We start from the raw sequence: 13,971 nt of genomic DNA on the forward strand, positions 1-13,971 counted from the left end.
TGCAGGACTGTCCAGCTGAAAGCTCGGTCATGTGACCACGTAGCGTCCTGCTGTTGGTCAGTGCTGTCATGTGACCATGTTGTGGTCCACTAGTGACCGCCTGCCGTCCGTGTGATTTTCAGATGTGGTGTGTTGCCGTGCGGGAAAATAGCATCTAGTGGACACGTACCTTTAGATCTGCGCCGCTCGCCGCCATGTTGTTTGTGTATCAAGCGCGGGGGGGAGGGGGGAGCACTCTGAACTACGGGAGCCCAGCGGGAAGGCGTTGGTGACGGATGTTGATGAGAAAATCGATTTTCATTAAAACAAATCGACATTAAGTACAAAGTCGAATTAATGGATAAAATCGATTTATCGCCCAGTCCTAACTATCAACTCACGTTGTCTCCCTACTTATTACTGTCTTAGAGCTCGGTTGTGATATTTGGGGTCTTCTCCAGAATATTCCAGGCTGTCTGGTGATGTTCATGCAGTTTAAACGTGACTTTTTTATTTAGTATCGGGGTTCAGATTATTGTGATTCTTCGTCTGCTGAGATGGAAACACAAACTGGAATCAAACTACTGGTACGTTGGGGATTGAATAACCTTTATTAGCTTGCAGCTCCGCTAACAGGATGAGCTGCTTCACATCTGAACAACAAGAATACAAAACAGATCAAAAAATAAAAACTTTTACATTCAGATAAATGAAGGCTGTATTTGAGCTTTTCATGAAATGTACAGTCGGACTGAGAGAAGCTTGTTTTCAACCACCAACCGGCTGCTGCTTCCTTTTCTTACAGTAAATCTGGACTTGATGGACAAATGTTCCCTCATGGAGCTCCTAGAAATTACATTTACTCACAAAGAGCAAGGAAGGAAACCACAGTGCAGCTGGAGTACAATTTATATGAAAATAAAGAGGAAATGTTTGGTACATAAACAGCAGAACAGAAGTTATGTTTCGGTCATCAAAAAGGTTCTATTTATAAATCTCTAAAGAACAAACAAAAAGCAAAAATCACATTTAAATTTGTTGTAACATAATAGTCAAGATGTTTATTTAAATTATAGGAAACAAGATTTTAATATAATAAAAAACAGAAACCTTACATGGGAGCTTTTTGCAGCCACAAATGAAACATTTTTTGATTTTACATTGAAAAAATCTAATTTAAGACGTTCTAAGACTTTGAAAAAAGGCAGATAAAGCTCAGAGCAGAATCTAAAAATTTTTTTTAACAGCAGAAAACTGTGACGGCACTCTGAGTTTTTAGACATTTTACCATCTGACTATGGATTTAACATAAAAATAACTGCAGAACCAGAGAAGCAAAGTAGATCTGTCTGTCGATGGGAGGTTGGATACTTTATATTCCTGCAGAAACTTTATTTCCAGCTGATTTTCTGAACTTTTCCTGCCTCAGATGGGAACTTGTGTTCGCCCTCCATCCACCCCGAGCTCCTCCTGCTTCATCTACAGGTTTTTAAGGCCACAGATTAACATTATATTAAACTTTACACTCATTTACTGAAGCATAATAGACATTTTTGTTGATAAAATGATCAGAAACAACAAGAAAATGCAGATTTCTGTTAAACATCACCCTGAACGCCTCATTCTGAGCAGGAAAAACCCTGAAATGCAACTTCTTTGTCCTCCAGAATTACATTTTCTATCATTTAAATGTTTATTTATTGACTGTGGAACCACAGATGTTTGATTCTACAGCATTTTAAGAATGACTCAAGGCTTAATTTTGCTTAAATGAACTTAAAGGATCCACCACATTCCAGAAACGTGTGAATGTAATTTCTAGGAGACCTGGTCAGATATGAAAAGGACAGAAACAGTTTCTGCTTCGTATATATTTGGGTTTTTGCGTGTTAAAGGCACTGGAGTGAAGCTGAGTCCTCGAGGACGGATCCGTCCCGTCATAGAACCGAAGGCGCTGCAGCATTAAAGCCCTGAAATGTGACGACACGAGTCAAATGCTGAAATCAAATCCTTTGGTTTGGTCCTGAGAGACTCTGAAATGAAAAGGCACAGCTGTGGAAACAAAGGATGGAAATCTGAGGACAATTTAAAGGAAAATTCTGCTTTTTCCACTTGTTTATCTTCATAATCCTGTTTCTGACGGTTTAAGAGGCTCTTTGGTTCGTTTCTTCCTACAGTAACAGTTTATTCCTTTAGTTTATCATAACTCCAGCTGCATCGATTAATTGATTAATCATCAACCAATAAACTAATTGGCATCTATTCTGATAATCAATTTCAGTAACAGTGTAAATTCTGTGTGAATAGTTTCTGGTTTATGACTAAAAAACTGAAGATTTTTGGACTAAATGAGACTTTTGAGGAAACGCTGATCCACATTTTCTCACATTTTAGACCAAACAGATGAGCTTAATTGATTTAATTTGTTGTTTATTAAACCAATTAAATATCTTAAAATTTAAACCAGAGTTGCTGCTTTTCTTTGTATTTATTGTGTTTAAAGATAATATCATTTCTTTATGATGCACTTTGTAGACAGTTTTGTGGTTCTTTAGCAGAATAATTGATGATACAAAAGTTAAAATCCTGAATGTTTGTTGGTTTTAGATTCAAATTGCTGCAAATTAAAACTCCTTTAGTGGCAGCCAGCAGAAGTTGATGCAAATTTTAGGGATTTTCAACAGAAATTTAAGAAAAATGAAGCGATGCAGAGCAAAGTGTCAGTGTTTTGGACAAACTAAAGCTAATTAATGGAACAGAAACAGTGGAGAGATGCTGGACATTTAAATCTAAGAGGAGGTTTATGTTGTGGTTGTTTGAAGGAAAGTTAAGGCAGGAAGTTTGTGAAGGAGGTTAAATATGAGGATTTTTCTGTTTTATACTAAATGAAGCAGAATCAGTGAAACGTGGCGACCGGAAGCCAGAAGTTTTGCTGCTTTTCTTCTTTAATTCAGCTGAAATGTTCGACAGGTGAAGTCTCGGCGATGTTTGTTGGTTTGTTGGTGGTTTTGGTGTTGAACGTTTGACCTCCTGCAGCCAGCTGTCTGTCCGTCCGTCCGTCCGTCCGTCCGTCCGGTCATGGCTGTTTCCCGTCCCTGTCGCCCCGCTAGTCCTCGCTGTGGTTGTACAGGGCGTCGGCGGTGGGGTTCTTGCGGTGGGCGGGGGGCACCAGGTGGTGGGGCAGCTCGGCCGGCAGCTCGTATCCCTCCAGCTTGATCTTGATGAGGTGCTGAGCCAGAGCGAACTCCTCGTCGTCCAGCATGCCGTCGTGGTCGCAGTCGGCCAGCTTCCAGATCTTCCCCAGGACGGTGTTGGGCAGCCGCGAGTTCATCATCTCCTTCTTGGCGTTGACGCCGGTGATCTTCCCGTTGACGGGCATCAGCGTGAAGAAGATCTCGTCGTAGCGGTGCTTGTCGCGGCTCACGATCCAGTCCTCGGCGTCGGCGCCGGCGCTGATGCCCTCGCCGTAGCCCTGGCCGAAGGGCCCATCGTGGGAGCCCTCGAAGGCGCCGCCGGACACCATGGCGGGCGGCTGCTTGGACTCCTCATCCCGGATCATCGCCATCAGGACGGCGATCTTAGTGGCCAACATCTTATCCACCGACTCGATCAGCTTCATCTTCAGGGACGGAAACTTGCTGAAGTCGTAGTGCTGCAGCATGTCCTGCAGGAAGAGAAGATTATTATTATTATTAATAATAATAATAATAATAATAATAATAATAATAATAATAATAATAATAATAATAGTGCTGCAGCATGTCCTGCAGGAAGAGAAGATTATTATTATTATTATTAATAATAATAATAATAATAATAATAATAATAATAATAATAATAATAATAATAATAATAATAATAATAATAATAATAATAATAGTGCTGCAGCATGTCCTGCAGGAAGAGAAGATTATTATTATTAATAATAATAATAATAATAATAATAATAATAATAATAATAATAATAACAATAATAATAATAATAATAATAATAATAATAATAATAATAATAATAATAGTGCTGCAGCATGTAGTAGTTAGTGTGTGTTTGTGTGTGTTAGTGTGTGTCTGTTAGTGTGTGTCTGTTAGTGTGTGTTTGTGTGTGTGTTAGTGTGTGTCCGTTAGTGTGTGTTTGTGTGTGTGTTAGTGTGTGTGTGTGTGTGTGTCAGTGTGTGTCTGTTAGTGTGTGTGTCTGTTAGTGCGTGTTTGTGTGTGTGTTAGTGTGTGCGTGTCTGTTAGTGTGTGTGTCTGTTAGTGTCTGTCTGTTAGTGTGTGTGTCTGTTAGTGTGTGTCTGTGTTAACTGCCACACTTTGTCAGTGAATCTTTCAGTTGTGTTTCAGGCTAAAATGTTCTTGAAACTATGTTCTAATAAAGTCACTTTTTAAATTTAAGATTCTATTTCCTGATGAATTAAAACCCTGACAGTCACTGCAGCATCATTTTTAAGTGTTTAACATCAAATTACACTCAACTTCTGTTCAGTTTTTAAATCTATAAACATAAAAGTACATTTTTACATATTTAACACATTTTATTCTGAAATTTTTTACTCTCATACTTTCAATAATTTACTTGTTTCTCTTCATAATCCTGTTTTTGGTTAATTTCTTCGAACAGTAACAGTTTATTCGTTCTTCATAACTCCAGCTGCATCGATTAATCAATTAATCATCAACCAGTGAATTAATAACCACCTATTTTGATGAATGATTTCAGTAACAGTCTAAATTCTGTGTGACTATTTTCAGGTTCACGACTAAAAAACTGAAGCTCTTTGGACTAAACAAGACATTTAAGGAAACTCCGATCCATATTTTCTCACATTTTAGACAAAACAGATGAGTTGAACTGATTTAATTTGTCATTTATTAAACAAATTAATTAAATATCTCAGGTTTTAGACCAAACTTGCTGCTCTTCTTTGTGTTTAAAGATATCATTTTATTCTGATGCACTTTGTAGACAGTTTTTTGATACTTTAGCAGATTAATTGATGATATAAAAGCTAAAATCCTGAATATTTGTTGGTTTAATGACTGATTTTCTTTGTCATATATTGTAATAAATTAAATATCTTAAACTTTAAACAGGCAGCTGAAGCAAATCGAGCTCTGAATGCTGCAAACTTTGATGAATGTGGTTGAATCAAACCAGTTTTCTATAAATCATGCGAACACTAAAGTTCATCTCACGGCCAGAAATCAGCTAATCCATTTAAAGTCCACACGAGCTCTCAGAGGACGAGAACAGAGGAGAGTTTTCAGACAGTAAAATGTCAGAATCACGTCACCGAACGAAGCAGGACAGAAAATAACACGACGACATTCTGACGTCTTTATCAGGACGAAGTGAAAACACAGATTTCACCAGAGAGATGGAAACATCCAGACGAGTTCTACGACCGAAAACATCCAGTAAATACCAGAGGATCCAGGGAACACACACACTAACACACACTAACACACACTGACACACACTGACACACATTGACACACATTAACACACACACACACTAACACACACTAACAAACACTAACACATTAACACACATTAACACACTAACACACACACACACACTAACACACTAAAAAACACTAACCACATTAACACACATTAACACACTAACACACACACACACTAACACACACACACACTAACACACACTAAAAAACACTAACACACATTAACACACATTAACACACACTAAAACACACAACACACACTAACAAACACTAACACACATTAACACACACACACACACTAACACACACTAACAAACACTAACACATTAACACACATTAACACACTAACACACACACACACTAACACACACTAACAAACACTAACACACATTAACACACACACACACTAAAAAACACTAACACACATTAACACACACAAACACACACACTAACACACTAAAAAACACTAACACACATTAACACACATTAACACACTAACACACACACACACTAACACACACACACACACACTAACACACACATTAAAAAACACTAACACACATTAACACACATTAACACACACTAAAACACACTAACACACACACTAACAAACACTAACACACATTAACACACACACACACACACTAAAAAACACTAACACACATTAACACACACACACAAACACACACACACTAACACACTAAAAAACACTAACACACATTAACACACACACTAACACACACACTAACACACACACTATCACACACACTAAAAAACACTAACACACATTAACAAACATTAACACACTAATACACACACACTAACACACACACACACACACTAACACACACACTAAAAAACACTAACACACATTAACACACACTAAAACACACAACACACACTAACAAACACTAACACACATTGACACACATTAACACACACACACTAACTCACACTAACAAACACTAACACATTAACACACATTAACACACTAACACACACACACTAACACACACACTAACAACCACTAACACACATTAACACACACACACTAAAAAACACTGACACACATTAACACACATTAACACACACTAACACACACACACACACACACACACACTAACACACACACTAAAAAACACTAACACACATAAACACACACACTAAAAAACACTAACACACATTAACACACACTAACACACACACTAAAAAACACTAACACACATTAACACACACTAACACAGACTAACAGACACGAACAGACACTAAAACACACACACTAACACATACTAGCACACACATTAACACACACATTCACACTAACAGACACTAACAAACACTAACACACACTAACAGACACTAACACACACACACACACTAACACACTAACAGACACACACTAACAGACACTAACAGACACTAACACACACACACACACACACACACACTAACACACTAACAGACACACACTAACAGACACTAACAGACACACACTAACAGACACTAACAGACACACACTAACAGACACACACTAACAGACACTAACAGACACACAGTAACAGACACTAACAGACACACACTAACAGACACACACTAACAGACACTAACAGACACACACTAACAGACACACACTAAATGACACACACTAACAGACACACACTAACAGACACTAACAGACACACAGTAACAGACACACACTAACAGACACACACTAACAGACACTAACAGACACACAGTAACAGACACTAACAGACACACAGTAACAGACACACAATAACAGACACTAACAGACACACAGTAACAGACACACACTAACAGACACACACTAACAGACACTAACAGACACACACTAACAGACTAACAGACACACAGTAACAGACACTAACAGACACACACTAACAGACACACAATAACAGACACTAACAGACACACAGTAACAGACACACACACCGACCAGCTGTTCTTTGGGGTCGTTCTGTTCCTGATTCTGTTTTCTGGATGTTTTTGTTTCTCTGATGATGAAACTTTTCTGCAGCTGAAGGTTCTGACGTCTCCTCAGCTGCTTTCTAGAGTTCTCTGACCTCAGCTGGTGTCTGATTTTCTCTTTAGACGGTTTTTATTTACTTTATGCTGAATTAAAAGCAGCTGAATGATCTGTCAGCAGCTCCTGATTAAGTTACAACTATCACTGGATTGCTGTGAAAATCAATAAAACTTCATAATATGAAGATTTTGAAGGAAGTTCTACAGCGATGACAGGTTGAGTTTGTTTTGATCAGTTTAAACCGATTTACTAACATTAATGTGAGTCAGACATTAAAGATAAGAGATAAAATCATCAGAGTGTAAAAATGAACATTATAAAAACAATGCATCAATAAAATAAAAAAGAAGCATAAATATCTGGCACCAAAAAATATGTTAAAAATGTTGGAAAACTGTAATTTGTGAAAACTGACGCAAATATTTGAAAAAAACACTTTTAAATAAAGTAAAACAAAAATTTTACATAATATAACAACAATTATTTGTAGAAATACAAATTTTTATAGTTGACATTATTTACTGTTTTTCCATCTTTTTTTATAGTCGACTTGTCAATAATTTATTTTCTATGATTTTACTGAATATTATTATATATTAGATATTATCTGTAGTTTAACAAAACAGAAAATCTGGTAAAAAATTGCAAAATTTTTTTACTATTTTTCAGTCCTTAATATACAGAAATATATAACAGCACAAAAATAATAGATTAATAAAATAAATAACTTTTCTTTCAAAAAATTGCAAATAAGAGTAAAATATTGTTTCTTGCTGATTTGAAAACAGTAAAACATTTTTCAGTAAAAGTATTATTGTTGTAAAGCACTTTGTGATGTTGTATAGGTAATAGGTGCCATATAAATACATTTTATTTACTTACTAATTCTACGGTAAAATGTTCTGCTGATTTAAATACAGTTTAAAGAAGTAATTTTGCGATAAAATGTAAAAAAAAAAATTTCTTACTATTAAAGATTTTCCTTTTTTATAGTCATAATAAATACTTTTCTGTGATTTTAGTGTATATTTTACGTAGTTTAACTAAACAGGGAAACTCAGAGGGTTTTAGGTTTCCTCTGGTCGCAGCAGCGCCCCCTGCAGGTCCTCATTAATCCAGCAGCAGCGTTCATACCTGCATCTTGGTGACGTTGGGGAAGTCTCCAGGGCTGATGTGATGTTCTCTCTGCAGGAAGGTGTAGATCTCTGGAAGCCTCATGATCAGCTCCTCCTTCTTCTTCTCCCGGCCGAACAGAGACGGCATCTCCTTCTTCAGGTAGCTGATGATGTAGGCGTGGACCTGCAGGACGATTAGAAACTAAATCATCATCAGCAGAAAGATGTTCCACCATCATCTAGAAAGATGTTCCACCATCATCAGTAGAAAGATGTTCCACCATCATCTAGAAAGATGTTCCACCATCATCAGTAGAAAGATGTTCCACCATCATCAGTAGAAAGATGTTCCACCATTATCTAGAAAGATGTTCCACCATCATCAGTAGAAAGATGTTCCACCATCATCAGTAGAAAGATGTTCCACCATTATCTAGAAAGATGTTCCACCATCATCAGTAGAAGATGTTCCACCATCATCAGTAGAAAGATGTTCCCCCATCATTAGTAGAAGATGTTCCACAATTATCTAGAAAGATGTTCCACCATCATCAGTAGAAGATGTTCCACCATCATCAGTAGAAAGATGTTCCACCATCATCAGTAGAAAGATGTTCCACCATCATCAGTAGAAAGATGTTCCACCATTATCTAGAAAGATGTTCCACCATCATCAGTAGAAAGATCTTCCACCATCATTAGTAGAAGATGTTCCACCATTATCTAGAAAGATGTTCCACCATCATCAGTAGAAGATGTTCCACCATCATCAGTAGAAAGATGTTCCACCATCATCAGTAGAAAGATGTTCCACCATTATCTAGAAAGATGTTCCACCATCATCAGTAGAAGATGTTCCACCATCATCAGTAGAAAGATGTTCCACCATCATCTAGAAAGATGTTCCACCATCATCAGTAGAAAGATGTTCCACCATCATCAGTAGAAAGATGTTTCACCATCATCAGTAGAAAGATGTCCCACCATCAGCAGTAGAAAGATGTTCCACCATCATCTAGAAAGATGTCCCACCATCAGCAGTAGAAAGATGTCCCACCATCAGCAGTAGAAAGATGTTCCACCATCATCAGTAGAAGATGTTCCACCATAATCAGTAGAAAGATGTTCCACCATCATCAGTAGAAGATGTTCCACCATCATTTTTATTATTTTATCATTATTATTTAGAAAGATGTTCCACCATCAGTAGAAAGATGTTCCACCATCAGTAGTAGATGTTCCACCATGATGGATGGATCTCCAACGACCTGCTCCTCTGTTCACTGTTTTAGTAGCTTTGTTTTTCCTCTCAGTCTGAATTTGTCCATAATGACTTGAAACTTGTCCAGACTAACATAAAATTGTCTAAATTGCCTCGAGAAATGTCCAAAATAAGTTGAAAACTAGATAAAATTACTTTAAATATGCCAACAATGACTGAAAATGTGTTCAAAATTACAAATTTCCAGTGATTTTAGACAGTTTTGTTCCTAATATTGAGTCTCAGGTTTCCTCTCGGCTCTGTGGAAACACTGCCTGCAGTTCAGCAGAAAACTCTGTGAATTTTAGTTACATGACTGTTGGTCGTAGACGAGTCATTCATGGCTTCTTGGCTGCAGCAGTAAGCTCAGAATTTTTTTATTTTTCACAGAATCTGGGTGAAGCAAAGTGTTTATTTATGCAAAAAAAATTAAATGTATAGAAAAAGGAGTTTTAGTTAAATATCATGAATTCAAGATATTTTTAAGGCAAATTAATGTTGATATGTTGAAAACTATCAGAAAGTTGAAAATCTTTCCTGTTTGTACAGTTTCTGGCTGATAAATGTGTCAGTTTGGTGAACAAGAAAACATGTCTTATAAAGGGTTTAGAGGTTTACAGTGTCAAAACTCTGTTAATTATAAATTCAGTCTCGTGTTTTCTCCACAAAACAATCATTTAACCGGTTATAAATTCTTCCAACACCAACTGTAGGACATCTGACCTGTCAGAAGACTCTAAAAGGACTGGACGGTGATGAGGCTCAGCTGATGGACCCCCCACCTCCTCTTGTTTTCACCTCCCAGCTGACACTTCCTAGAAATGGAACGTCCCCCGCCGCCTGAGCTCCGTTCAACAACACTGCTGTTTAAACAACGGCTTCCTCAATCACAGCTCCCAGCCGGACGTCTACAGGTTCACATGGCAGAGGGCAGCGACTCTCCGTCTCAGGACTCCATAAATCCAGACGTCAGGACAGGAGCTGCGCTTCAAGAATGAAAAAACCACATCTGGTGTTTGTTCACGTCGAGGAAAATAACGATGATGGAGCGGTTCAGGGGCTAATGTCTCCAAGCAGAAAGTCTCCAGTTTGATTCCAGCTGGTTCACAACTTTTACACTCCGTCAGCTCAGATTCCTCGTCTGTCTGGAGCTTAACTGATACATGAAACCACCAGGAAATATAATAACCTTAAAAAGATTTTTATATTATAACGAGAAATAGAATTCATGAGGTTTAAAAGGAACTCAAGACCACTAAGAGTCAGAAACAATTACTAGAAAGAGACACACAACAAGCAAAAATAGACACAAAACAACTATAGAGACACAAAAAACATGCTATATATATATATATATATATATATATATATATATATATATATATATATATATATATATATATATATATACACAAAACTACCACAAAGACACACAAAACAACCTCAAAGAGATACAAAACAGCCACAAAGAGACACAAAATGACAATCTTTGACAAAAAGAAAATTGAAGAATAATTCATGAGGACAAAGAAAAAAAGCAATGAATCTGTAACCTAAAGTCTGGATGTTAATACTGACAGAAAAGGTGAGAGGTAAAACTACACTGATGGAGGAGGATAAAGAGGAGGAGGAAGAGCAGGAGGAAGAGCAGGAGGAAGAGCAGGAGGAAGAGCAGGAGGACCACCCTAACCCAACACTCCTACATGGATGATGGCAGCTGAAGGAATGAAAATAAAAGAGATGATGAGAGCAGGGTGGAGGTGAACACTAACAATAGAGTTCATCTGCACCTCCACCAGCTGACATCATTAAACCACAACACACCCAACTGCTGCTGGTCCAGGTGCACTGTGGGTAACGCAGGCAAGATCCAGTAAACAGGAAAAACTATGATGAAGACCAAAAGAAGTTCAGTAGAGGAGCAGACTCACAATTACACAAAGAGTAGATCTAGATCAAATATAACAGAGTAAAGACACAAAACGACCATAAAGACATATAAAACAACCACAAAGAGACACAAAGCTATCATATAGAGACCCAAAATAACCACAAGAAGACACAAAACAACCACAAAAAGACAAAAAATGACCACAAATAGACACAAAACAACCACAAAGAGACACTAAACAGGATAAAGCAGCTCCGTCTCAGAGGGACCATCTTTCTTTTCAGAATCAGAGCCTGAAGGTTGAACCTCCTCATGAACATCAGTCTACATCAGGAACCAGAATCACGTGAAGCTGAATCTGTTCTCATTTTTAAAATCTTCTCACCAACAAAGACTGGTTCAGTGTTTCTGTCCTCACAGGACCAGAAGATCATGTGAGCAAACACACAGAAGAAGACTTTAATCCAACAGCATGAAGCTGGAGGCTCAACATTCTCCTGAAGACCCTCAGAGATCTCATTAAAACGTTCCTCAGCTCCACCCAGAAGTAGTACCACATATTTATTCAGAACAACCAACACTCAGTCAGCTGTCAGTTCACTGAGACCATTATATGAAATATTATTTAGAATGTCAACAAAATGTTGTCTCAAAATGTATTCTGAAAATAGAATGACCCTAACCCACAAAATATTAGGAATATATTCATAAAACATTATTAATTGACCCGCAAAATATTAGGAATATATTCATAAAATATTATTAATTTACCCGCAAAATATTAAGAATATATTCATAAAATATTATTAATTTACCCACAAAATATTAGGAATATATTCATAAAACATTATTAATTGACCCGCAAAATATTAGGAATATATTCATAAAATATTATTAATTTACCCGCAAAATATTAAGAATATATTCATAAAATATTATTAATTTACCCGCAAAATATTAGGAATATATTCATAAAATATGATTAATTTACCCGCAAAATATTAAGAATATATTCATGAAATATTATTAATTTACCTGCAAAATATTAGGAATATATTCATAAAATATTATTAATTTACCCGCAAAATATTAGGAATATATTCATAAAATATTATTAATTTACCCACAAAATATTAGGAATATATTCATAAAATATTATTAATTTACCCACAAAATATTAGGAATATATTCATAAAATATTATTAATTTACCCGCAAAATATTAGGAATATATTCATAAAATATTATTAATTTACCAGCAAAATATTGGAATATATTCATAAAATATTATTAATTTACCCGCAAAATATTAGGAATATATTCATAAAATATTATTAATTTACCCGCAAAATATTAGGAATATATTCATAAAATATTATTAATTTACCCGCAAAATATTAGGAATATATTCACAAAATATTATTAATTTACCCACAAAATATTAGGAATATATTCATAAAATATTATTGATTTACCCACAAAATACTAGGAATATATTCATAAAATATTATTAATTTACCCGCAAAATATTAGGAATATATTCATAAAATATTATTAATTTACCCGCAAAATATTGGAATATATTCATAAAATATTATTAATTTACCTGCAAAATATTAGGAATATATTCATAAAATATTATTAATTTACCCGCAAAATATTAGGAATATATTCATAAAATATTATTAATTTACCCGCAAAATATTAGGAATATATTCATAAAATATTATTAATTTACCCGCAAAATATTAGGAATATATTCATAAAATATTATTAATTTACCCGCAAAATATTAGGAATATATTCATAAAATATTATTAATTTACCCGCAAAATATTAGGAATATATTCATAAAATATTATTAATTTACCCGCAAAATATTAGGAATATATTCATAAAATATTATTAATTTACCCGCAAAATATTAGGAATATATTCATAAAATATTATTAATTTACCCGCAAAATATTAGGAATATATTCATAAAATATTATTAATTTACCCTGCAAAATATTAGGAATATATTCATAAAATATTATTAATTTACCCTGCAAAATATTAGGAATATATTCATAAAATATTATTAATTTACCCGCAAAATATTAGGAATATATTCATAAAATATTATTAATTTACCTGCAAAATATTAGGAATATATTCATAAAATATTATTAATTTACCCAGCAAAATATTAGGAATATATTCATAAAATACTATTA

The 13,971-nt window shown here is 35.4% G+C and overlaps 2 protein-coding genes across 4 annotated transcripts in view; both read right to left on the reverse strand.

Annotated features, from left to right (window-relative positions):
* The window catches only part of sptbn5 (spectrin, beta, non-erythrocytic 5), a 90,874-nt gene extending 90,682 nt beyond the window's left edge, over window positions 1-192 (reverse strand). For 2 of the 3 annotated variants that reach the window (XM_055005750.1, XM_055005749.1), the window contains exon 1: window positions 170-191. The gene's annotated coding sequence lies outside the window, so the exon portion shown is untranslated. Of the gene's footprint in view, window positions 1-169 lie in introns of all 3 variants that reach the window. The other variant, XM_055005751.1, reaches the window with a different exon arrangement.
* A 375-nt stretch (window positions 193-567) lies between these two features.
* LOC129347750 (EH domain-containing protein 4-like) lies at window positions 568-8,785 on the reverse strand. The gene is made up of 2 exons (XM_055005752.1): window positions 8,621-8,785; window positions 568-3,643 (listed from the first exon to the last, which is right to left on the reverse strand). The coding sequence occupies exons 1-2, from the start codon at window positions 8,747-8,749 to the stop codon at window positions 3,086-3,088; spliced, it is 687 nt and encodes a 228-aa protein (XP_054861727.1). The 5' UTR covers window positions 8,750-8,785; the 3' UTR covers window positions 568-3,085.
* Between the last annotated feature and the right edge of the window lie 5,186 nt (window positions 8,786-13,971).

The sequence above is a fragment of the Amphiprion ocellaris genome, chromosome 20 (genome assembly GCF_022539595.1).
Source record: "Amphiprion ocellaris isolate individual 3 ecotype Okinawa chromosome 20, ASM2253959v1, whole genome shotgun sequence".
NCBI lineage: Eukaryota > Metazoa > Chordata > Actinopteri > Pomacentridae > Amphiprion > Amphiprion ocellaris.